Below are 22,602 nucleotides of genomic sequence, written 5' to 3' on the forward strand. Positions count from 1 at the left end.
AGAAGGAAATAAAGGTTTCCTAGTTCTCTCTGCAATAACCTCTCTCTGCTGTTCACAGACACAGCAGGGACCCAAACAGGAGACACAAAAGCACCGTTTTCAGAAGCCATGAAATGGATGTTGTTCAGCACAGCATGTTGTTATGTAGATGCCAGTCTGCATCAGCTTTCCAGTCACCGCTGTTCAATTTGATTTGGTTCAGTAAAATTCCATTTTACACCTTTCCCCTTGCAGATTTTGCCCTGTAATTAGATTCTTAATATTTGGCAAACTTTAACGAGGCGAGTGTACACACTGCACCAACTGGCTTGGCCACAACACTGCGTAATGAAAAATATGCCTGACACCCGGCGTACAAGGAGGAACACAACTCCACTGCAGGGAAGCTAAGTGTCTGCTCACATCAGAGAGATACAAGCCTTGGCTGTTGTCTCTGTTCATTTCCTGTCGCAACAACTCAATTGTTTCACAAATACAATGAGGCTCTGATCTATTTCAAACAGTGTTTTGTCAGAAATTTTCCTGGCAATAAAGATGAAGTATATTAAAAGCAGCACATATGCAAAGCCCAGTTCATTACAAAGGGTTTCTAAGCACTAGCTTGGGTGGAAACAAAATCCTCAATTAAGTTCCTCTCTTCTTTGTACAAATTAAAAGAGAGACCCATTTGGGGATGTTGTTTCTCCCCATTCTACTTTCTCAGTACAATCTGCACTTGTTCTGCCAGGATCGTACCCACGCCACCAGGCCTCTCTGCCCCCAGACCGTGCTTTCTCACTGGGGCTTGTCCCCAGCAGCCCAAAACTCAAGGCCGGGCCTGACACAGGTGGCTGTGTGCTGGGGAGCACAGTCCTTTTAATGAGCACCCTGCACAGACACCTGTGGATCACCGTGACTTTGGTGAAACCAGCGGCACCTTCACAGAAGTTCAACCATGAAGCGAGCCACGCAGCCCTGCTCGCAGCAGCAGGCTCCCAGCAACGAGCCCACTGCTGGCAGCCACTTCACAGAGCACTGAGCACTTCACAGAGCGCTTCAGCCACTTTGCCCAGTTCTTCCTACAATAGTGCCGTGCTTCTCTGATAATCCTGCGACAGTATAGTGCCTCTCTGAACACTGAGATGCTTGTAAGACACTAAAAACACCACTTGAATTCCTTCCTCTAGGATTGAAGGACTTAGTATGAAATCTACCTTCCTGGTAGATACACACCCTGTCCAAGAAAACCATCAGAGAAAAGCAAGCAAGCATTTCAGGTGCCTACCAACTGCACCGTTCAAGGTACGCCGAGCCAGCTGCTGCCCATAGGACAGCACCCACCTGCCAGAAACCGGGATACAGAACGGGCAGTTCAGTTTTAGCTTCCCTACAAATAGGAGACACACCAGCAGGCCAACTCATACCCTTGCTCCCCCTCTCACGTTACTATGGAGCAGCTGCTTTGGTGTAACTGGGTCTGTTTTTGTCTGCCCTTTCTATATATAAGACAATCAGACAAATCCAATCCTGCCCCTCTGGTACTTTGTCCTGAGCAGCAATGGAAACATGTTTAGCCAGCAAAGGCATTCAGCACAGCCCTGCCAAATCCCGCCCGCTGCTGGCTGCCTGCGAGCGAATTGCACCCAAAAAAGCACTGGGGTTTCCAAAAGCGCTCAGCACTGGGATTGTTGTGCTTGGGGAAAAGCTGGAGCTGCACAGCACTCAGTCAGAGGCAGTCACACCCCCAGGGAGCTGCACTGTCTGGTCAACACCTCCCAGCACATGGAATGGTACCTGCTCTGAAGCCTTTCCTGCAGATTCCTGGGGATTTGAGGGTGCAGAGATGCAATTCAGATACGTTAAAAAGAAATGAGTAATAATGCCTCCAGCTCAACGGTTCTGAGGAAGAGCTTGAAAACCTGCTGCAAATACCTCTTCCTCATGCAGAGCTACACTGGGTGTTTTAAGACTCCCAGAGCTAAGTGGCAAGCATCCAGAGGAACCTGAAAGGACAAGCAGCAGAAAAAAAATCTCTTTTCTTTAGCTGTCCACGGAGGTTTTTCTCTCAGTTCCCGAGAGAACAGGATCTGGTCCACAGGCACAAGGCAAAAAGCTGATGGCTCTTACTACAAGAAGTAGTTGATCACTCTGTCAAATCTTAGCACAGCAGTCCAGTGCCACTTTTAAGCTCAGCAAGGAATACCTGTCTGCTTGGACACAGAGAGCTGCTCCCAGAGGAGCAGCTTTGGGAACATAGGCCTAGCAAGTAAACCTGGAGTTCCAATTCTGGGTATAAAATCCTCCTCCTCCAGTTTTCCTCAAAGCCCATTTTACAACACAGTATTTCTTTTTATTTTTTTAAGTGACATGTAATCTCAGCACTTACACCAGAGGATTTAATTCAGAAATAAAGCAGGGGACTTGGTACACCAGGCTTAGAGATTAAGTGTCTATCTACCAGCTAGCTGGGATGAGAACATCCACACACAGGTTGACTGGCTCAGAGCTGCCAGACAGACCAGCAACTTGTGTTACAGCTCCTGCTCCCTGGCCACAAAGCAGTGAGCTTACAAAGGCTCAACCAGGAGACAGCCAGGTTTCATGTTCCCTATCAGGACTGGATGTCTGAATGGCCTCAGTGCCACTGCCAGGTACAGCCCTGACACGTGTACGTGTGTCTGTGCGTCTCCTTACCAGTACCTGCCCAATTTTCAGAAGGGTCACACAGTGGGACCCATCGGGGCATCAGTGCTATTCTTCCACCTCCCCAAAAAAGACTTGAGTCATTTAACTAATCGCATTTCAATCATCATCTACAAGGACAAGATAGCTTTTGTAAATTATTTTTGACCTTGTGTGATTTTTTTCTCCCCTACCTGTCTCCAGTTCTGTTTCTAGTTGTCACCTGTCTACACAGCCTCCGCCTCTCCGTGGTGGGCACTGGGTCCCAATCTTTTTGTCTCAGCTAAGCACAAGAGAGGGCTGCTATACTCGAGGCATTTCTCAGTGCTGGTCTGCAAGACCTGGAAACCCTGTTCCAGTCCTGTCCTCAGTGACGGCAATGAAGAGTTGCAAGTGCAGACCACTTATTAGGCAAGGCAAATTAACAATTCCACATTAATACAGCGCTCAGCAAATCTGTTTATAGGGATTATGAATCCTGTTAATCTCATCCCTATGGCAGCCTCACTGTTTTGTTTATGGGCATGTTTAATACGAAAAGCTCCTTACGACAGCTTCACCAGCCATCCTAGCAGCTGTTCACATCTGAGCATAGCAGTTTCTTGTCTGCAGGCAAGGTGGCAAGAAAGGGACAAGAATGACTCTGGGAAGTTGCCTTGGGTGACCCAGCTACAGTTAAAATTAACTTTGAGACAGCTCGAAAACACACACACACACATATCTGTCTAGATTTACAGGCACTTTTTGGATTGACAGCTGCCTCAGCCTTTCCACACATTTGATCTTTTCTCCATCTAACCCAGCCCCCTGAAGCCTCTTTATTTTTAGGCAACTAATTTCTCCTTGCTACAGATAACACTGGAGTGTAAACCTTTTGGTTTGCACTCCCCTGAAGTAACATTGGCTGACACAGTGAGCAGCCAGAGAGCCCAAACGCAGCACGTTTCATGCTGTGCTCCAGATTCCCATGGGAATCTCAGCCAGACAGAGGTCAGGTGCTGTCTGGGAGGGAACACACCGTGAGGATTTAGCCTGAAGAGGTTAACACGAGAAACCCAGCTCCTGGCTGCCCACAACTGGCTGCGCTGCTGGCACTATGCAGAACGAGCCTGGTCTCTCTCCATCTGTTTCTAGACGTCCCCTCCAAAAGCACGGTGTCCCCGGCACCTCTGGCCACAGGTGCATCACCTTGTCCGCTACTCTCCTCTCCCCAGCCCTGTAAGCAATAGCTTCTCGCCTGCTCAGTGCCTGTCAGCAAATTCTTACAACACAGTCATGCCAACAACAAAATAAAGCTTGTTAACCTTTAACTAGCTTTCCAACATCTGCCCTAGACAGGCTTCGTTCACCTGAAACTTACAGCTGGGAGAAGGCAGTTTGTGACACACACACAGTCAAAACAAATAGATGGAGCACAGAGAACCATCTGGGCTGAGCTTTTCTTTCTCCCTGATCAAACAAATCCACAGCTGCTACTGCAGTAACAAATGGGGCTGGGCATTTTGTTTCAAAATACAAACCCCAAAAGAAGAAGGGGAGGTGGGGGGGTGCAGGGAACATAGAGAAACAAATGACTCCTAGACCAACAGATGCCAGATGTATATGGGAAAGAAAGAAGTTCCCCATTCAGGCAAGCACAAAGCAAGGATCAGAACCTGCTGGGCAGGAGCCGAAGTGCCCCTCCATTGCCCACTGTGAGGCAGGGGACTGCCATGGCTCAATCAAAGGAACACAAGCATCATAGGACTGCCTCACCTCTGTGTGAGCCTGAGGACACAGATACAGGCAGGAGGCCAATGTTATTCTGACCATCTTCCTGCCCAAAACCTTGGCTGAGAAGCTGAATGAAGCTGCCTGGTATTTAATTTAATTCCCTTGAAAAATGTTTGCTATAAAAACAAATGTTTTTAGAAGCACATTTCTGCAACATGCTTCAATGACGAGTAAGAAAAGCCACCTAACTCTTTGCAAAGCAATCAGATGCCCGAAGGTTGCGTGAGATATTAAGCGAAAAAACTTCAGTGAAAAACACTTGTGAAAGTCACCATGTTAGTGATAACTACATCATTTAAATGAATTCAATATTAAGGGGCCTTCAGAGACTAAAGAGGACCAAGTTACAAGGCCAAATCAGTGAAAAGCTCTCCTATGCATGTAGTCAAAGCTTGCTTTCTCCACACCCACATTTTTTCTTACTGCACAAATATTTTCTTTTATCCTAACAGTCATTTTCTCCTCTCAAACAAAGATACCAACACTAATAACAAGTGCATGCAGCCAGCAAGTGGGATCCATTCAGGAGTTTCCATGTACTTTTGTAGGGGTGTTTATAAAAAAGAAACATGGAAAGGAAATGAAGTCTTGCGCTAAATACAGATCAAGCTGGTGGGTAGAATATAAAGCACTGGAATGGAAGATTCTCATAGCAACAGGGAAAAAATTACCCTGAAGGAAAAAAAGGTTCTTCACACAGACAAAACCAAAACATACCATTACTTTACTTCTGTATTTGCCCACTGTTTCCTGCAACAGATTCAGAATTCATTTTATCCTTCCTGACGATTTAACTGCATAAATATTCGAGGTCTCACATGAAATTGTAAAGAGCTATAGAACTAAAGCTCAGAAAATCCTGCAGATTTTTTTTTTAAAGGGAGACAGACATACGCAAAAAAAAAAGGGCTATAGTTCACAATTGCCCTAAATGATCTAAACCTGCAGAGCTGGCATGAACTGGAACTCACATCAGCATACAAATTTGTGGTTTGTTTTTTTTCCATGGATTAGACAGAGATGAGCTCTAAAGAGCTCAAATATTAAAGCAGCAAAGAATTATCAGGAACTTGAGTCTCTGCTCTGCTGCAAGTCAGAAAGGAAAAAAAAACTGACAAGTACAGTACTTTAAAATAGTGGTTGTAAAGGGGAGTCTGCAAATCTCATTTAGCATGGAAGAAAAAAAAGTAACAGGCAGCATACTCTGTGGCTCACTAATGATTAGAAACAAGAAAAATGCACTGAGTTTAGATTCATTCCAGCTATACTTAAGATTAGAAGTACGTGAAGTAATCCTGAAGCAACTTGCAAAAGGTTGCAATAAGTTCTCCATTATTTGGAAGTTTAAAATCAGAGAATGCCTTTCACAAAAATATATGCTCTAGCTCAGTCAGGAGTTATGGCATAAATTACAGGGTGGAGTTTTACTGGACTGTGTTATATTTAGAGGGGTTTGGACTTGATGAACAAACATTTCAGGCTGGAAGGGGTTGCTGTGAGATGACAGATAAGATCCTGTTGATAAGATCCTACTTAGCTGCTCTAAAGACAAAGTTGATTTAGCTGCAATACACCAGTTACCACCAAATCATCCCTAACATCAACTTGCAATTAGTCTTCCTTGTTGTTCTTACATCCATCAGAATTATAATCACAAATTACACAGTGAGCATAGTTGCAAATATGAAGTGTTCTCCTCTGCCACCTCTTTTCTTTATTAAAAATGTGCCTGGAAATATTACTGCTTAACTGATCCATAACAGTTTTCCTGAATAAGTGACCTTCCCTAAGGGTTTGTAACCACAAAACGCATTTTACTGAGATACAGCCCAGAGGAGAGGAGAGTCATCTTCTAGTACCACTTCCAGCATTAAAACGTGTGAGGCACCACATTGTCAATGTGCTGGGCAGGCAGACCTGTATAAGGCTGGCTCTATTGGAATTTTTTTTAAATCCACTTACTCTGAAGTGGATATCATCTATACTACTACTACTAATTCAGAAACATGAAATCGAAGCTACTCACCTGAAAAGGAGCCTTTCCGGTCAGACACTGATAAATGATGGTTCCAATACTCCACAGGTCAGCTTTGGCATCGTAGTGTTGAGACATGATGACTTCAGGTGCCTTTTTGGGAGAGAACAGAAGTTTGTTTTATAAAAGATGCAGGCTATTTTTGGCAGCTGCAGGAAAGAAACACAAGTCACTGATGTTTTAAAAACCCCTGACTTGGATTTCCAATAACCACAAAAGATTTGCTCCCAACAAGGCTAACTACCTCGACAAGGCCAATTCCCTCATTAAGCTGGGGAAGCAAAGCTTTTGTTCAGGCAGACAGAAGAACACCCTATGCTGTTACGCCTACTTTAGGTAAGCGCAGTACTTTCTCTTCTTGAGCATACCATATTCTGCTGAATCAACCTGTACTGAGAAGGCAGCTCCTTGAAATCTCAGAGATCTTCTAAAGCAAAGCAAGGAACAGATAAATGATCAAGAAAAGCAAAGGCTCAAACCACACAGGTAAGCTCCAGCCTCTGCCCTGATCAGCAGCACTTGTGTATTTCCCTCATTTAGCCCAAGATGACAGCATATTAAGCATGCTCCAGAGCCTGCTGCCAAAGCCACAGTTTGGGTTCAAAGGCAGAGCTGGGCATTGCAGCCCAACAGCTTGAGCCCTGCTGTGCCTCAGTCTCAGCACCGGTTTCCAGTCTCACACCCTCAGCTGCTCCCTCCCTGGCTTGCTCCAGAGGCTGGAGGCAGAGTGAGCCCGCAAGGCCCCGTGGTTCAGCACGCAGCCTGCCTGGGGAGCAGTGCTGGAAGAGGGGCAGAAGGGCAGGCTGGCTAATCCCACACATTTGTAATGACAGATTTCATCGCAGTGCTGCCAGCATGGAACGGGATCAACTTTTAGCTGTTAGGAGCAAAGGCTGCATGTAACAGAAAAAAATGGCAGCAGAGAAGTCAGGAACAGACCAAGCTGCTGTCGCCAAATGAAGCAGGAATGACACCAAACAAAGCCAAAGAAAGCTAGAGGATGAGAACTACAGAAGGTTTCAAGTCACATGTGACACGGATTGTATCAGGACTGAGCCACAAAGCTCACTGTGGTGTTGGTTACATGCCTTTCTTTGTAAGAAAGCAACATGAAAACAGCAGCAACGGGCTAGGAGCTAAAACAGGGAATAAGGGCTTGCCTTCTGTACGTTTTCAGTGCTAATGCACAAGATCCATAATAGCAACAGGGACAGACTTCAAAGAATCCCCTGAAGACCACTTTCACCCTCCCTGCACAAATTTCCCTCAAAACTATCAGTAAACAGAGAACAATACAAAACACTGAGATTCCCTGTAATGTCCAGAGTCATTTAAATTAAAAAGATAAAACAGCAAAAGGTCATCGGTAGCTTCTTTCAGGCAAAAACAAAGAAAAAACACATCAAGCTGGGTGTTTTGATTTACTTTCGTAAGAGACTCTGAAAGAAAAGTGTCACTAAAAACAGACAATTCCGGAAACTCTCATAGGAGGGAAAAAAATGACATCATCTTCACATATAGCATAGTTCAAATAAACATCAGGCTTCAAAGAAGGGAAAGAGAGGAAGTCAGTTTTGCTTGAGTTTGTACTGTGGAACATGCTACCCCTGTGCATCGTAGCACAGTCCAGCTTAACTGTTTGACCTAAAGGTACAGACAAAACTTAAAGGTATTAGAACATATTGACGATCAAAGAAAATCAGGAAAGCTGGGGAGGGACTCATTGTTAGGGAAATGTAGTGATAGGACAAGGAATAATGGTTTTAAACTAAAAAGGGGTAGGTTTAGATCAGATATTTGGAAGAAGTTCTTCACTGTGATGGTGGTGAGGCACTAGAACAAGTTGCCCCAAGAAGCTGTGGCTGCCCCAGCCCTGCCAGTGCTCAAGGCCAGGCTGGATGGGGCTTGGAGCTACCTGGTCTGGTGGGAGGTGTCCCTGCCCACAGCAGGGAGTTGGAAGCAGATAATCATTAAGGCCTCTTCCGTCCCAGACTGTTCTATGATTCTGATTCCAAGTGCCTACTGTCCTCAGGGCACTTGTAAAAACTTCAGCCTAAACTGATCCACATAAACTTTTTAACTTTGAGCTCAGACACCCACCCCCAGGAACTATTACATGGCTGGTTTTGGCATTTTTATTCCTGTCCTGGCTCTGTCATTTTTAATTTCATTGGCTTACTGAGACACTGAGATCCTGATTGCTTCCATGAAAACAAACAAGAGACTACGTCCTCACATCCCAGTCACAGATGAGGAAGTTCAAAGGAAGTGAAAGGGATCAGTTTGTTTTTTAAAACACATCTGGTTCTCAGGCTAAGAAATCATCTCTGAAGTAGCTGGTTTGCTGAAAGAATCAGCATGCAGAGGGTGGAGAACAGGGAGTGGCAGTGCACAGAACAAGAAGCAAGTGGCCTTTACATTTACACCCATTTCCCGAGTACAAAATACACTTAGCAGCAGTAAGTTAGCAAGAAGGCAATATCTGTGCCTGAACAGTCCGTAGGTCTGAAAGGATTTTGCAAGACCAAACAGCTAAATAGTTGGAGAGTTTACAAAACTGCTGTTTAACAAGGACCTTGCTCCTGATATTCTGGCCTTAGCAAAAACAACTGGAAGGCTCGAGGTGACCGTAGGCTTGTGGAAACAGTCTCAAAAAGTCCTGCCAAAGCAGTGATTTATTGAGGTTCTTCAACAAGGAAACAACACTGCCAATATAGCCAGGTGTGTGGAATACCGTCCTGGCCCTCACTCTGTTGCTTCACCGGCAGCAGAGAAAATACATTTCATTTCTCTGCACCTTCAGTGGTAAATGCTCTGGTAGTACTGTTTCTGGGAGCAGAGAGCAATTAATACTCTGTTTTGTTCAGTTCTATTTATCAACAGCTCACCTGAAAGTTGGATGACAACACACGCACCTGTCGCCTGACATTACCCGCAGCTAGAACTCTGAAGCAATAGCTGTGTAATAGCTGTTTTCTAACATGTCATTAAAATTTCACTTTTTGGGGGACGATTAATGAAACACAAAGCCTTGCCTCTGGGAGTGGGAGGCAAACAAAGAAGCAAGACCAATACACAAAAACTTGTCAGCAAAACACACTTACCATGTACATTGGTGAACCACATAAAGTCGCTGCCATCATATTATTCTGCAGGTATCGGGCAAATCCAAAGTCAGCTACAAAGAGAAACAGAGAGGTGGGCCAAGGTCAGCCATGAGCTCTAGAGAGCCTGCACCTTCCTAAGTTCCCCCGAGCCCTTCACAGCAGGTCATGTACCCCACACAAATCACAAGACTTCGACAGCTCTCTCCCTGAGCAGTAACATCCTTGTGCTCATTACTGACTTGTAATGGAGACACTAGAACACGGGAAACCAAACTGCACACAGTATTTAGAAGAATGAACTCCCATTCATTTTGAGAGATCAGACACTTCTTTCTGTCTCTGTTTGCTTGCGTTCCAAAATGTCAGCTGCTGGAATCTTCTTGACTTCAGAGAGAGCGTGCCAGTTCTACCAGCCAATTCATCTGCTGCCATCCCAACTTTTAATTTGGGGAACTCACAGTTCCCCTCCACTGAAAAGGAGTGCAGTGCAGCAGGCATCCAAGAGAAACCACTACTTGCCACCACCCACATTTGTAGGAAAGCCCTAATGAAACAGACTTGCTCTATTCCTTCAGAAGTTTCAGCAGTGCTAACTCCAGGACGAAGGGAGAAAGCTGAGCCATTAGATCACCTGGTAGCTGGAAAAGCCAAGGGCTAGGAATACAAATACAAGTTACATCTGCAGGTTACTCAGCATCTGATCATATGATACTTGGAGGTTCTTTCAAGGTTAGTAGATATTTCAAGCAAGGAAATGATTTGACACAGCTGTTTATACTGCCATCTGTCACTGAGTGGTCTAGCTAGCTATTCCCTGGACCACATATTTCTCAGGGAGGTGGGAAGGAGGGGTTGCAGGGCACATCACACCGAAGAGCAGCAGTGCCCAGGTGGTGTGCTGTGCCCACAGCCCTCCCGCCTGCATCTGCATCTCCCAAATAGCTTACTGCCACCTTCCAGATAATTCTACACTTCACAAAAAAGTAACTTTCTTAGAGATGCTGCTGAGAAGCCTACCTCTAATTCAGACTGCAGAAACATCTGCTTTGTGATGTGCCTGACTTCCTTTATGCTCTGAAGCCAGACAGTAGAAGAGCTACTTTTAGGACTTAAGACACCACTTAGTATTTATCCTCAGTTCTACTAAAAGCCAAATAGAAAAGCCACCGCAGCAGCTCCTTTCTTGGTAAGCCTAGAGACTGCAAGCCAATTAGGGCAGGATAGTATTTGTTTTTACAAAGGGAGGCACCATTCTGCTTGGAAATGGAGCAAAGCCTGACCAATTTATTTTATATTAGCCCATGTCTTGGCAGAGCAGAAAGCTCTTGTTCCTACTGCTTGGAGGCCCACTGAAGTTAGCTGAACTCGGTTATGTCTTGCAGAGGAATTAAGTGAGGAAGTGGAAAAACATTAGGGCATATTAAAAAGCAGAGAAATTTTCTTCTAGACAGTTCCCAAAAGAAATTGAGGCTTGCCACTTATCTGTTACCAAAGTCTCCTGAGAGCTGTTAAGGTGACACTTGTAACAGGGTCTTACCAATCTTTATGCGTATGTTGTTGGGATTTGATTTCCTGCCTCCAGCGTAGGAAAGGAGAATATTCTGTGGTTTCAGATCCCGATGGATGATGCCTTTGCTGTGCAGCATTTTCATGGCACCTGCTATCTGCTGAAGAAAGAGCCTGATGGTGTCTTCACTAAGCGTCCGCATAGCTAGGGAGGAGGGAAAAATAACCACAGATGAAAGAATTACAATGCTAGTTCTCCAAAGAGCCCAGGGGGTAGTTTCTCCAGAGCAATTAGCAATAATTTGGCTTTTTTTTTCCTCCACGCACTATTTCTGAATGCTCAGTGCTGGCATTAAGAGAGAGCTTTTGCATTCCCAGTTTATGCTGTGACCAGGGCTGTTTTCAGCCCTGAGAGTCTAATAGTGAACTCAGGTCAGTGGCAAGTGCCGAATTTGGGTTATCAGCTGTGTCCAAAAGTGACATTTGATGAGGTTTAGGACTTCCCTCAGCAAGAGCTGCCAGCTTGCTTTAAGCATGCAGCCAGACAGAGCCTGCAACCTGATGAGTGAGAGGGTCACCTCTGAGCTATGGTCAGCAGCCATCAGACATTACAGCTTTATCGAGAAGACTACATCTAAACCTGGAGACACCGTTAGGATTAGGATTTATGTCTGCAGCAACCATTATGGCTCAGGCTGGGCATGGAAAAGGCTGGAAGATTCGGGTACATGGCCACCAGGGATCTGAAGCCAAGTCCAGGCCTAATCCTTGTGCATCAGCACTCACTAGACCCAACCATAACTCTAATCCAAATCCAGTGTTAGGATGAAAAGCAGTCCAATACCTAGCAAAAATCCCCCTACCAAGTGTCCCCTGTGAGGTCTTTTTTATAAAGAAATCTTTTTTTTAAAAATTAATAATCAAATTCTGGTCATACGGAAGCACTGAACTTACTCTCCTTAGCTAAGGGCTTCCCAAGAACTGTGGTGTGAGAAATAAATAACACTGAAGGGATTAAAATAATGTTCATCTGGACCTTCTAATCAGACTGGTGCAACATTAGCTTCTGTTATTTTAAGAACTGCACACATGAAACTTGTCAAAGCTCGGAGCAGCCTGCTGAACAGACCACAGGACCAACAGCGCTACCAGCCTGCTTCCTTATCAGTCGCTGAATGAGGCAGGCTTAAAGAAAGCACCGTTCCACTTGAACTAAATCATTTCTTTTGTAGAAGGTCCCGGTAAATTACTCGGGACTTCATTAGTATTTTTCCAGCTGTTCTCTAGTAAAACCTCAAAACAAGCTGGCAGGAACTTCAAACTGCTACTCTGCCTCATCAGCTAGAAGGGAGGAATCCTTATGAAAACACAGATGAGGTTGCAGGCAGCTTTAACACAACACAGGAAATTAAAAATCTAACTTTTGAAATATGCGCATGGGAAACAGATAAGTTAAACAGCATTTAGAATAGAAAATAAACTCCCACCGCTCCCAAACCCCGCTGTTCTAGGAAGAGGCACAAGCAGAGCTAAAATGTCACCACGGCCATCAGCCGCTCCTGGATGCGTACACGTGACACAAGTGCACGTGTATATAGAGTTTCTCTCCCCTTGCTGGGCCTTTTTCCTCATGGACTGGCACTCAGCTGGAATTCAAAAGGCTGCTCTGCAAGAGGGGGCGATTCTGTGAAGAGATCTTAAAGATATAAGAGGCAGCTTAGATGCAGATCTACCAAACTTACTTGCATCTTCTGCTCCAACAAGTTTTGCTCAATTCAGCTCAGGCCCCGTGAAGGAGAGGCTGTCTCATCTTCCCCCAAACAAGAAACAAGGCTTGGAACTTGGTGGCTCTTAGCGTTATTAAGCCAGCAGGCAATTAGGAACTCCTGGCTAAATACGGCTCACCTCTAGCAGAGCTGTTTTCTTTAGAGCCTTGTCTTGACCCGCAGTTCCAGCAGCATGCCACATCTTCAAGGCGTTACCCTCCCTTTTATATAGTGTGGTGGCAATAAGATGAACACCGAACTAGCTGCCATTCCCTCAAACCAGTTAAGCCTCCCTACCCTTTCAAACTGGGGTAAAAAAAAATATATATATATTTTTAAATCATTATAGCTGAAACCAGAGAACCCATTCCCCTGAGGAATATAGTGCCTCTAAGCTACCAATTTCAGCTTTTTCCACTTCACACTTGAAGCTTTTAACCTTTCAAAGGTGTTGTGTTCCTAACACACTGAGCATCTATGCTCCTGTCTTGAGCCTGTAGAGAGATTCCTCCAGTCAGTCTGCGGTGGCACAGTGAAGTTACCACAATGCAGCATAGAAAAATCAGGCAGAGGGCTGCCGGGTCCTCTGGCAGCATCACATCTCAAGAATCACAGTAGCATGGCAAGGGAGGACTGTGAAATTGAGAAGATGCTCTCAATAACAGAAGAGGGACAGGCGGTTACACCGGGAGCACAGGGGCATACCCTTTTATTTCACTTCATGAACAGACACATCACAGAGAAAAACAGGAGTCCTTATCTCTCATACTCAGCCCATCAGTCTACCAAATGACAGCAGCAATCTCCAACTGAAGGACAGAGAAATAAATGCAACTGTCACTTTCAGAGAATCCTGAAGTCTATGAAGAGTAGGGCAAAAATTAATGTCACCTGTACTATCAAGCTCAGGGATTCAAAACCCCACAACAGAAGAGCTAAGGGTCGGACTTCTGTTCCCTTCACAGTTTGCAGCACCTGGATTTTTCTGTGTACTGCCTGTAGCTCATTTTGACGCATCCTTCCTACTAACACCTTTCATTTACTTCAGGCTAGCAGGTTTAATATCAGATCAAGTTGTCTTGTTCTACAAAAATCAGGAAAAGCAGCATTAGCATGCTCCAAATGGGACGATTACCAAAACCAGGAACATTTACACATCGGTCTGCAAACGGTCTTCAGACCGACCACCATCAGCAGAGGGAGAACATACAGAAGACTCATTTGATTGAGACGTCACCAAACAGATGTGGCAAACGAGACAACTCACTGTCTCCATGACATCCCAAACAGGAAACTTGTACTTCTGTCCCTGCAAAAAAAAAGGTCACTCTCTCATCTTCCCCAGAGAACTGGCAAAACACTGAGGCTGCACTGAAGTCCAGGCCTCTCCACGGAGGCCTGTGGTCAGCAACACATTCTTGCAGAGATCACTGTTTCACAAGCCTCACTTTGCCATTACTGAGAAGTAATAATATCCCCTCTGTTTATTTTCATGGGCTCCACTTGAGTGAGGAGGCCCTCAGTGTGCTGCCTTGGGAACAGGTCAGGAGATCAGAACAAACATTTACTGTGGGTCAGCACAAGGCCTGCCTGCCTGGTAGCTCTTGAGGCATAGGAAAAGGATGAAACCACCTCAAAAGGTGGCTTTTGGTCAGCACTGTGGAGAGATGTAGCAAATGTTCAATCAGCCCAGAGGCTGCCTGGGAAAGCGCAGTAAACACGCCCTGACAGCTGATCCAAGGGTAACAGACTGGAGCATGCTCGCTGATGTTGAATGACAACACCATTTTGGAAAAGTTATTTAGGAAAAATAACTTCTCCTCTTACCCACAGGTGCACAAGCATCTCTTTAACACGCGTCCAATCCAAATCATGCTGAAGTCTGAAAGGCCAGGCTGATTTATTTGGGCCTGTCTTGCAACCCCCCCAGGGCCATGTGCACAGAACATGGCCAGCACGACTCCTGCAGAGGCCCTTCTATTTACACCAGGAGACTAACGTGACCACCCATAACAGCCTGTGGCAATGCCAATTCACAGAATTTAAAGAAATCGTAGATGAACCTGCTCTGATCTCCTGTCACAAGCTACAAAATTTTAGTTACTCCTGTAGTAAAAACGGTGACTTCTGGAATGCTTCCTACAGCTCTACCATACATCGCAGAGATCTGCCACTGTAAGCTCAAAACATACCCTGTGATGGGCTTTAAACGACAGCAACATCCACAGAGATCTATCAGAAGAGAAATCATTAAAAAACACCACCACCACAGAAGCTTTGCTCAGCAGAACACATACAACCTCAGCTTGTATCAGAGGTGGGGTTGACCAACAGTTTAATCCAACACAAACGCGCACTGCACTGAAACGTGCACATATGCACGTCGTCCAGTTATGAAGACAAGGGGAAGTAGAGTGCCTTTTGATTCAACACAGGATTACCATATTGCCTAATGCCTGTAATTAGAGGGCAGAATGGATTGGGAAGCTTACAAGCATCTCATTCAATCAGAAGCAGTGGATTTGCATGTGCTGCTTGTTTAAGTGCTACAGGAACTACCAGCAAAAATGTCAGAGAGCCAGTGGAAAAGTAGATGTTGCAATGAAATATAAGCATGCGATTATCAAAATAACTGAAGCAGCACCATAACCTCTCAATAAAGATGTGCCTCATGTATACCAGAGAAATATCCTGGAAGAAATCTGAATTTTCCAAGATAATTTCATCCTAAAAGAAAGCTTATCATCAAAAGCACTCGTCAAAAGTAGGGATTTCAACACTAGCTGTAGGGCGAATTTAAATTTAGCTTTTAATCCTTCATTTTTTGCCATTTCCAGGCATTTCATCCCTCAAATAAGCAGCCCGAAGTATTATCCAGCTGACTAACTTTAAATTCTAACAGTAAAACCAAACTTTGTTTAACCATGATGCAGAGCCACATTAAGAAGTGAGATTAAAGGATGATGTCAAGCCCCAGCAACTTTAAGGAGTGAGAACCATCAGCGATTCCTTACAAATACCGAGGATACTTTCCATGCTGTTCTACTTACTGTGAAGGTAGTCTGCCAGGTCACCACCATTGCAGTACTGGAAGCAGAACAGAAAGCTCAGTTAATGCAAAGCAAATTAAGGACTAAAAACTTCAGTAAACTTCACTAGCACTGCAAGCTTATCACAGTATTTAAAAACAATCACATCAGAATATACATTCAGAAACTGGCAGAAAAAAAAGCTATTCCAACAGCTTCCTCTTCTGGTATATTCGCCCTACACGTGTACATCCTTGTGCATGTGCAGAGAGAAAGACAAAACCAAGAGAGCAGAAAGGTCACCACTTGAAGACCACCAGGAAGCTGACTAAGGAAAACTTGGGTGCAGCCATAGCTGAAAACTGAAATTCCCTACATTATGTTCCACATCACTAAGGAAAAGGTCAACAAGACCTCAGAGCAAAGACTGCAGAAGAAAGAAAACATACAAAAAGCTTTGCAGCTATACCGTGTGGATAAAATGTTCTTTCCATGAATCTTTGAAGCAGGTACTATCCCGTAATGCTCATTTGACCCTTGAGGTAAGGCATCCAACTGATTAAACCTCTGCCAGCATGACCTTCTAACAGCAGCAGTATAAAGAAATCCCACTGCTATCTTCATCCACACTGTTCCAGTTCTCAAAGGTATGCAGCTGCATATTAGATTAGCAAAAGCATCGCAGGTTGAGACTGAGCAGAAAACACTTCTTGTCTAATGAACTGGTCTGCTTAATCCAAGTTAAAGATGAAAAAAGTTGAAAAAACGATAAAGACACTCACCTCCATAACCAAGTAGACAGAATTTGCCATCTCCTGGGGAAAGAGAAAACAAAGATTTATGCATCAAAATATTTCACACACATTGCAACTGCTGTATTCCTTTTTAAACAGTTGAACTCTTCTCTACACGACAGGCTTAAGAGAGGGAATAAACTTCCTTACAGATCAATTCCTGGAGGGTCACTTACTTTTTAAGAATAGGGTATCTCACACCAATTTAAGTGCACTATTCCTTTCTCAATGTGCACCTGTTTAACAGAGCAAATCTGCTATATTGTGGCTTAGATCTTCTTGCTCCTTTCTGGCTCTTGGGATTACCAGCAGAACACAATGCAGATGCCGGTATGTTATTATCTTAGAGTCTTAATCGTTTCCACATTTAACACTGCCCTTTACAGCAGCTATTCCGCATGAGTGGCTCTAGTCTGAATGAAATGATAAGAGCAATGCAACTTTGGGACCTGCATTTCAACCCCCACGGATGAGAGGTGCTTAAGAGCTCCTTCCGCCTTGGATTTCATGGAGGGAAAGAAAAAAAAAGAGAAAGATCTCAGCTGCCTTCGAGCTCAGAATGTTTGGTTATGCCACAGGGATACAACAAAGATGTTTCTGAGGACGTTTCTGAGGAACCATGCACAGCTGGGCCCTTGCCCCATTCGAATAACATTACGCAGTGGGAAGTCAATGCTTACCTGGCTGAGGGGTGCTCAGGCTGTCATTTTAGGTCTCATGTACAACCAACAGCACACAGCACAGCTGTCCATCTGACAGCACTGACACAGGTCAAAAACGTAACACCAGCCAACCAGTTCCTACACACGCGTTAACAGAGCACTAATGAAGTTAGGAGCCTGCTATTAGTGGTAGCTGAAGCTTTCTGCATTATTATGCGGTCAACACCGACGAAGTCCAGACCAAATGCTTGTCTTCCCCAATGTGTTACTGTGCTGCGCTGTGGTGTTTCTTCCAGTCCTGGAAGTTATCCTCAGCCCTAGCTCATCATCTCCACTGGCTCCCTGGACACTGGAAGCACGTGCTGGGTGCCATACTCTACAAGCACACCCTACTGCAGAGAAGAGCCCCCCAAGCCCACAGCACCCAGCAGCAGGAGCTCCGGGGGCTGTGAGCAGCACGCTGCCTAACCAGCAGCAGCAGAGAGCAGATGTGCAAACAGACAGATGTTTCAGCCCCAGGTAGACCAAGAGCATCTAAAGCCTCTTGAACCCAAGCAAGAGAGGAGCAGATCCACTACAAAGAAGCTCGTATGCTAAAAGCCCTTCCTAAATGCAAGGCCAAGTCCCAGCCAGGAGCAGGCAGCAATTACCTGGCTGCAGAGAAGCACTGAAAGCAACGGTGGAGCAAAGACTGCACTGCATTTCCATAGCTGCAGGGCAGCATGCCTTTACTTACAGGCTGCTTAGACACCTGCCTGCCTGATTCCCCTTCACAGCCCGACTACAATTTCAAAGAGCCCCACATCATCCTTTCAGCATTTCAGTTTTCTGGCAGCCTTTGCTGCCTGCTCTCAGCTCCTTTCGTCTTGCTCTGCACACAGGACTACCCAGACCAAACCCACATCTGCAAGTGCCCGGAGCTCTGCCTGCCTCCCATCACCTCTCCTGCAGTTCTCCTGACCTCACGGCATGGGACGCAGATGCTAGCAGGTTGGCAGGAAGAGGGCTGGGAGACAAAATCCTTGCCCCATGAAAGGCACCAGGCACAGCTGTCCGCAGCCACCATCCCCCAGGAGATGCATGTGAGCACTTGCAGCCCCACAGCCTCATCTCCCACAGCTCCCCCCAGCAGGACGGGCTCACCAGGGCCAGGGCTGGTGCTCCCTGCTCTCACAGCTGCTCTCACCAGCTGAAATTTTGAAGGTCTCCTCGTTTGTCCAAAAAACAGTTCCCTGGGATGCTTCAAGAGCGCATTTGTTGTATTTTCACCCGTGGTAAGCACTGCTTTAACTAGGCCTTACTTTCCCACGGCTCCATTTAAAGGCAGCACGTGTTATCTCCTCCCACACGTGCTTCAGACACAGCGACCGGTGTCCAGTCCTGTCCCATCTCCTAGTGCCGCAGCCCCGCTCACACACACGCGGCAGGGACACGCGGCCCCCACACACGGCTGCAGCCCCTCCGCTGTGCCTGCAGGCCACGGAGCTCAGCACAGGGCAGCTTCCAGGCACGGAGGAAGTTTCTAAAGCAGTGCTTGCAGCCTGCACCGAGTTCGTCTCTGCCACTGCCATTTTGCAGAGCCAAGTCTTGCTGAACGTGCTGGAGTCACAGCAGCTCAATACCAATAACCCATTAATATGTACAGTGCCAGCAGGGCTTGGGGAAGCCTAATATGTTGTTGCCTGTATAGAAAATGAGGAGGAAGTTTAGCTTAGACAAGCTAAATCCAAAAGATATTAGTAATAACTTCTCAGTTATTAGCTAACAGCTAATGTACACTGTGTAGCTTGGTTGTTTTTCCTCTGTACGTTATTTAAAGACTCTGCAAACACACATCATAAAGCAAGTCATTGATTTTTGGCAGTAATGCGCACAGTGACGGGGTTAAATAAGGACCCAGGCAGGCAAGGGAGATTCTCTGCCCGACTGCCCTAGCAACAAAGCCACCCTGCTGGCTGCTGCCTTTATCTGCCCAGCCCAGGGCCAAGAAGCAGGGGCAGCGCCTGATGGCAGCGGGAGGAAAAGAAGGTGGCTCCCCCAGCCCCCCGCTAGCAGCAGCACCCTCTGCCATCCTCGTCGCATCAGGAACCCTTCTCCGCTGGTTAAGGTTAACACAGGCCTCACCAAACTTGTCTTCAGTACCCCCTGTGCTGGTGAACTGAAATCGCCTTCCTGTCATTTGGAAAAATGCCTGCAAGGGAGAACTGGAAGCGTGGCATTCGCCAGGGCTCTGTGTAAATTCCCAAGCAGCAGGTACCACTAGAGCACTGCAAAACAAAACTGGTGCCCAGACCCAACTCCAACACCAGGTGCATTTATTTCAGGGGGTTATTTGGCAGCAGTATTTTGCCATGACTGTCAACCCTACAGTCCAGTAGCTGCTGGCACCAGTGAGCGCCCTGCTGGAGCCCACCTTTACATTTCGGGGCTCACCTCCCAGGTAGGGCAGTAGGAATTTTACCACCAAACTAAACATTTATTTAAGGAAGGGCCTCTGAAACAAACTCGTGTTTGGAAAAAGCCTTCAGCCAGTAGCTTACTTTGGTTACAAAGGAAACAGACATCTAAAGAGACTTCTGGTTTTTCAAATGGGCTGACTGACTTCTCCCATACCAACTGAGCAGCAGAAACTAGTTTTTTCCTTTTTTTAATCCCTCCACAGTCCTTACTATTTGTTCATTAACAGACCAAGGAAAAATACACCGAGCCAAACTTTGCAGGCCAGCCATCTCCCTAAAGAAACGAGATGCCCGACCCACCCATTTCCACATCAGAAAGAAGCACAATATTACAAGTTGCTGTATTTCTGCAGAGGCTTATGTCCAAGACGTGCTGCAGACCATCTGTTCCGGACCCCCACCCGCATGTGGCAGCCCCAGCAGCCAAGGCCAGCCCTGGCACTGCACAGGGAGCGGCACAGAGGTGACCCCCGGACTCCTCTCATCACGATGCAGCAGCAGAACCCTGACTGTGCTCTACAACAGCACGGACAGCCTCTGCCAGAGGCATCAAGCTGATAATTAATCAGCCTGGATCGCTGCCTGACTCGCAGCTCGTACGGCAGAGGCCTCAGCGCTGAAGTTACAACTTAATTGAGTGTAAAAACAGGCAACAGGCTCTACTGCCTACAAGTAACACATCTGCTGATGGAGGAAAAAGAAAAACTTCATTCAGGAACACAGCAGCAATCACCCCAGGACAGCACTCTGTTAAAATCCCTCACTGAGGCACCACGAGGGATGGGGTTAGGGGTGTTACGATGCAGCAGTCCTGTCTCCAAAGCGTTCTCTCCGCCCATACTGGAAGGTGGCATGATCCTCTTCTTGGAAAGCCTGTGTTTAGGTGTGTCCAAAGGGAAACATCTGGGTGTACCCGCAGTTAGTCATCCTCCTACCACAGCTTAAAAAGTCCACGAGAGGAAACTTCCTCAGAGCAATCCTCCCCTGCACTCTGCCCCAGCACCTAGCCTGCTACCAGATTTAGAAAGATGCTCAGGAAGGAAAAGTGTTTAATTACACAGCGCTCCACAACCCTCGCAGCAGTGCTGTATTTCCACCCATCCGTGTGGGACCACCATTGTAACAGATGCTGGGGTATGAACTTGGCACAAAGCGGCTCCCACCTCACCTAACTCATCTCTAGGAGAGCAGGGGGAGCAGGAAGAGGACTCAGATGAGCACCGCCCTGCCCTGCTGCTGCACCCCGTGCTGGCACGGCTGCTCGGCAGAGGTGTGGGACTCAAGTGCTCAGAGCTGTTCTTGTTCCTCTCCTGCAGAGAAGCACATGGCTGCGCGTTTCCTCAGCCTCCCCCAGTGAGATTCTTGTCCTGCACCCCCAGGAAGATCCCCGTGTGCTGCCTGACAGCCCAAGCAGCGCCGGCAGCAGCTGCTAAGGGAAGATAATTGCCACAGAGACCTGCGTGAGCAGGGCCAGGCCTCACCGACTGTGCCATCCAGCAGAGGTACAACATGAAGCCCGGAGTCCAACCTGGCAATGGAAGATAAAGGTGACACCAACTGAAAGCTAAGCTCTACTGCTTTGAGGTTTTTTTGTTTGTTTGTTTTCTAATACCACTTCCCCCGCTTGCTGCAGCAGACCCTCAGCACCGGGGCACGCTGCCTCCTCCTGCCCTGCCAGCGGGATCTCACGGAGCTGGTGCCCTTTCGACATCCGATCTCTATTTTGTGTTCGTCCCTCTTCTGAAAGGGGCACTGAGTTATGCACACCAGCTGTAGCAAACAAACCTTGCTTCACAGGAACCACCTGGAAAAGCCTTTAGCTAACATCGTGGCTCCCAAGCCGGCTGGGCTTGGGGACAGAACCTGCTGTTCTCAGAAGCAAGTTTCCGAGCAGTAATGCCTCTCGGGGTTATTTCACTCTGGCCCAGAGCTTGGCTCCAGCAGGTTAACCTCTGAAGAGGAAAACTTTCATGCTATGCAAGGATTATCTCTTGACTCAACAATCTGAACGGAAGCAAGATAAAAGACAATAGTAACATTAGTAGGAATTGTGGCAGCACCTACCAGCCTTCTCCCTTAGCAGAACAGATCTAAAGCAAATAGCTAGGTATTCATGTGGCTCTCAACCTCACACAAAGAAAAACATCTCAGAGCCTATTGTGCTTCTGTTCCCTTGCCCTACTCCTTCTCTTCACTCCCTCTGAACCTTGCTGATAAAGAACTCAGGAACACTTCAAACAGTTCTTTACTCAGGAAACAATTAATTCAGATGAAGAAATAAAAGAAGAAAGTACTCGTTTGCCACAATACAATCTCTTCTCTGCATAGACACGGCGTCACAAAGTGCTTCTTACACCCAGACAAAGCTGTAAGGCCAGACAAAAAAGCACGTTTCAGGACAGTTCGCTGGGATTCACGCCGTGCAGGCAGCGAGGTCCTGCCCCAAAGGGAGTTAGCGTGGCATAAGGAACAAGCGCTCACCTTCCTCTCGTGCATGGGCTACGCTGCAGGTCAGAAACTTGGGGCTGCAGTAGCAGTCACACACGCACAGCCTGGCAGATGGGATGCGAGCAGCAAATGCCATCGTGCCACAGCCCGCTCAGTATCCTTGCCTGTTTTGGCAGACCCAGGCCCAGTAATAAAACCTGCTGCTACTGTCTGGAAAGTGTTACAGCGAGCTGTGCGGAGTCAGCAGGTCTGTGAATTCCCAAGGGAACGAGGGCTCCCAGTGTCCTCACACTGACCCTAAGTGTAAGAGGCAAGGCCCAGAGAGGACTGACTTCTGCAGCAGCTCTCAACTACATTCTGCT

The 22,602-nt window shown here is 46.4% G+C and overlaps 1 protein-coding gene across 3 annotated transcripts in view; it reads right to left on the reverse strand.

The window, feature by feature from the left end:
- Positions 1-22,602, reverse strand: part of ULK1 (unc-51 like autophagy activating kinase 1) — a 79,390-nt gene that overhangs the window by 46,520 nt on the left and 10,268 nt on the right. For all 3 annotated transcript variants that reach the window (XM_038187281.2, XM_038187282.2, XM_038187279.2), the window contains exons 4-8: positions 16,660-16,692; positions 15,899-15,935; positions 11,114-11,287; positions 9,574-9,647; positions 6,461-6,562 (exon numbers count right to left, since the gene is read on the reverse strand). In XM_038187281.2, the coding sequence (XP_038043209.2) occupies positions 6,461-6,562; positions 9,574-9,647; positions 11,114-11,287; positions 15,899-15,935; positions 16,660-16,692 (420 nt within the window). The remainder of the gene's footprint in view (positions 1-6,460; positions 6,563-9,573; positions 9,648-11,113; positions 11,288-15,898; positions 15,936-16,659; positions 16,693-22,602) is intronic.

Source organism: Anas platyrhynchos, chromosome 16, assembly GCF_047663525.1.
Source record: "Anas platyrhynchos isolate ZD024472 breed Pekin duck chromosome 16, IASCAAS_PekinDuck_T2T, whole genome shotgun sequence".
Lineage (NCBI taxonomy): Eukaryota > Metazoa > Chordata > Aves > Anseriformes > Anatidae > Anas > Anas platyrhynchos.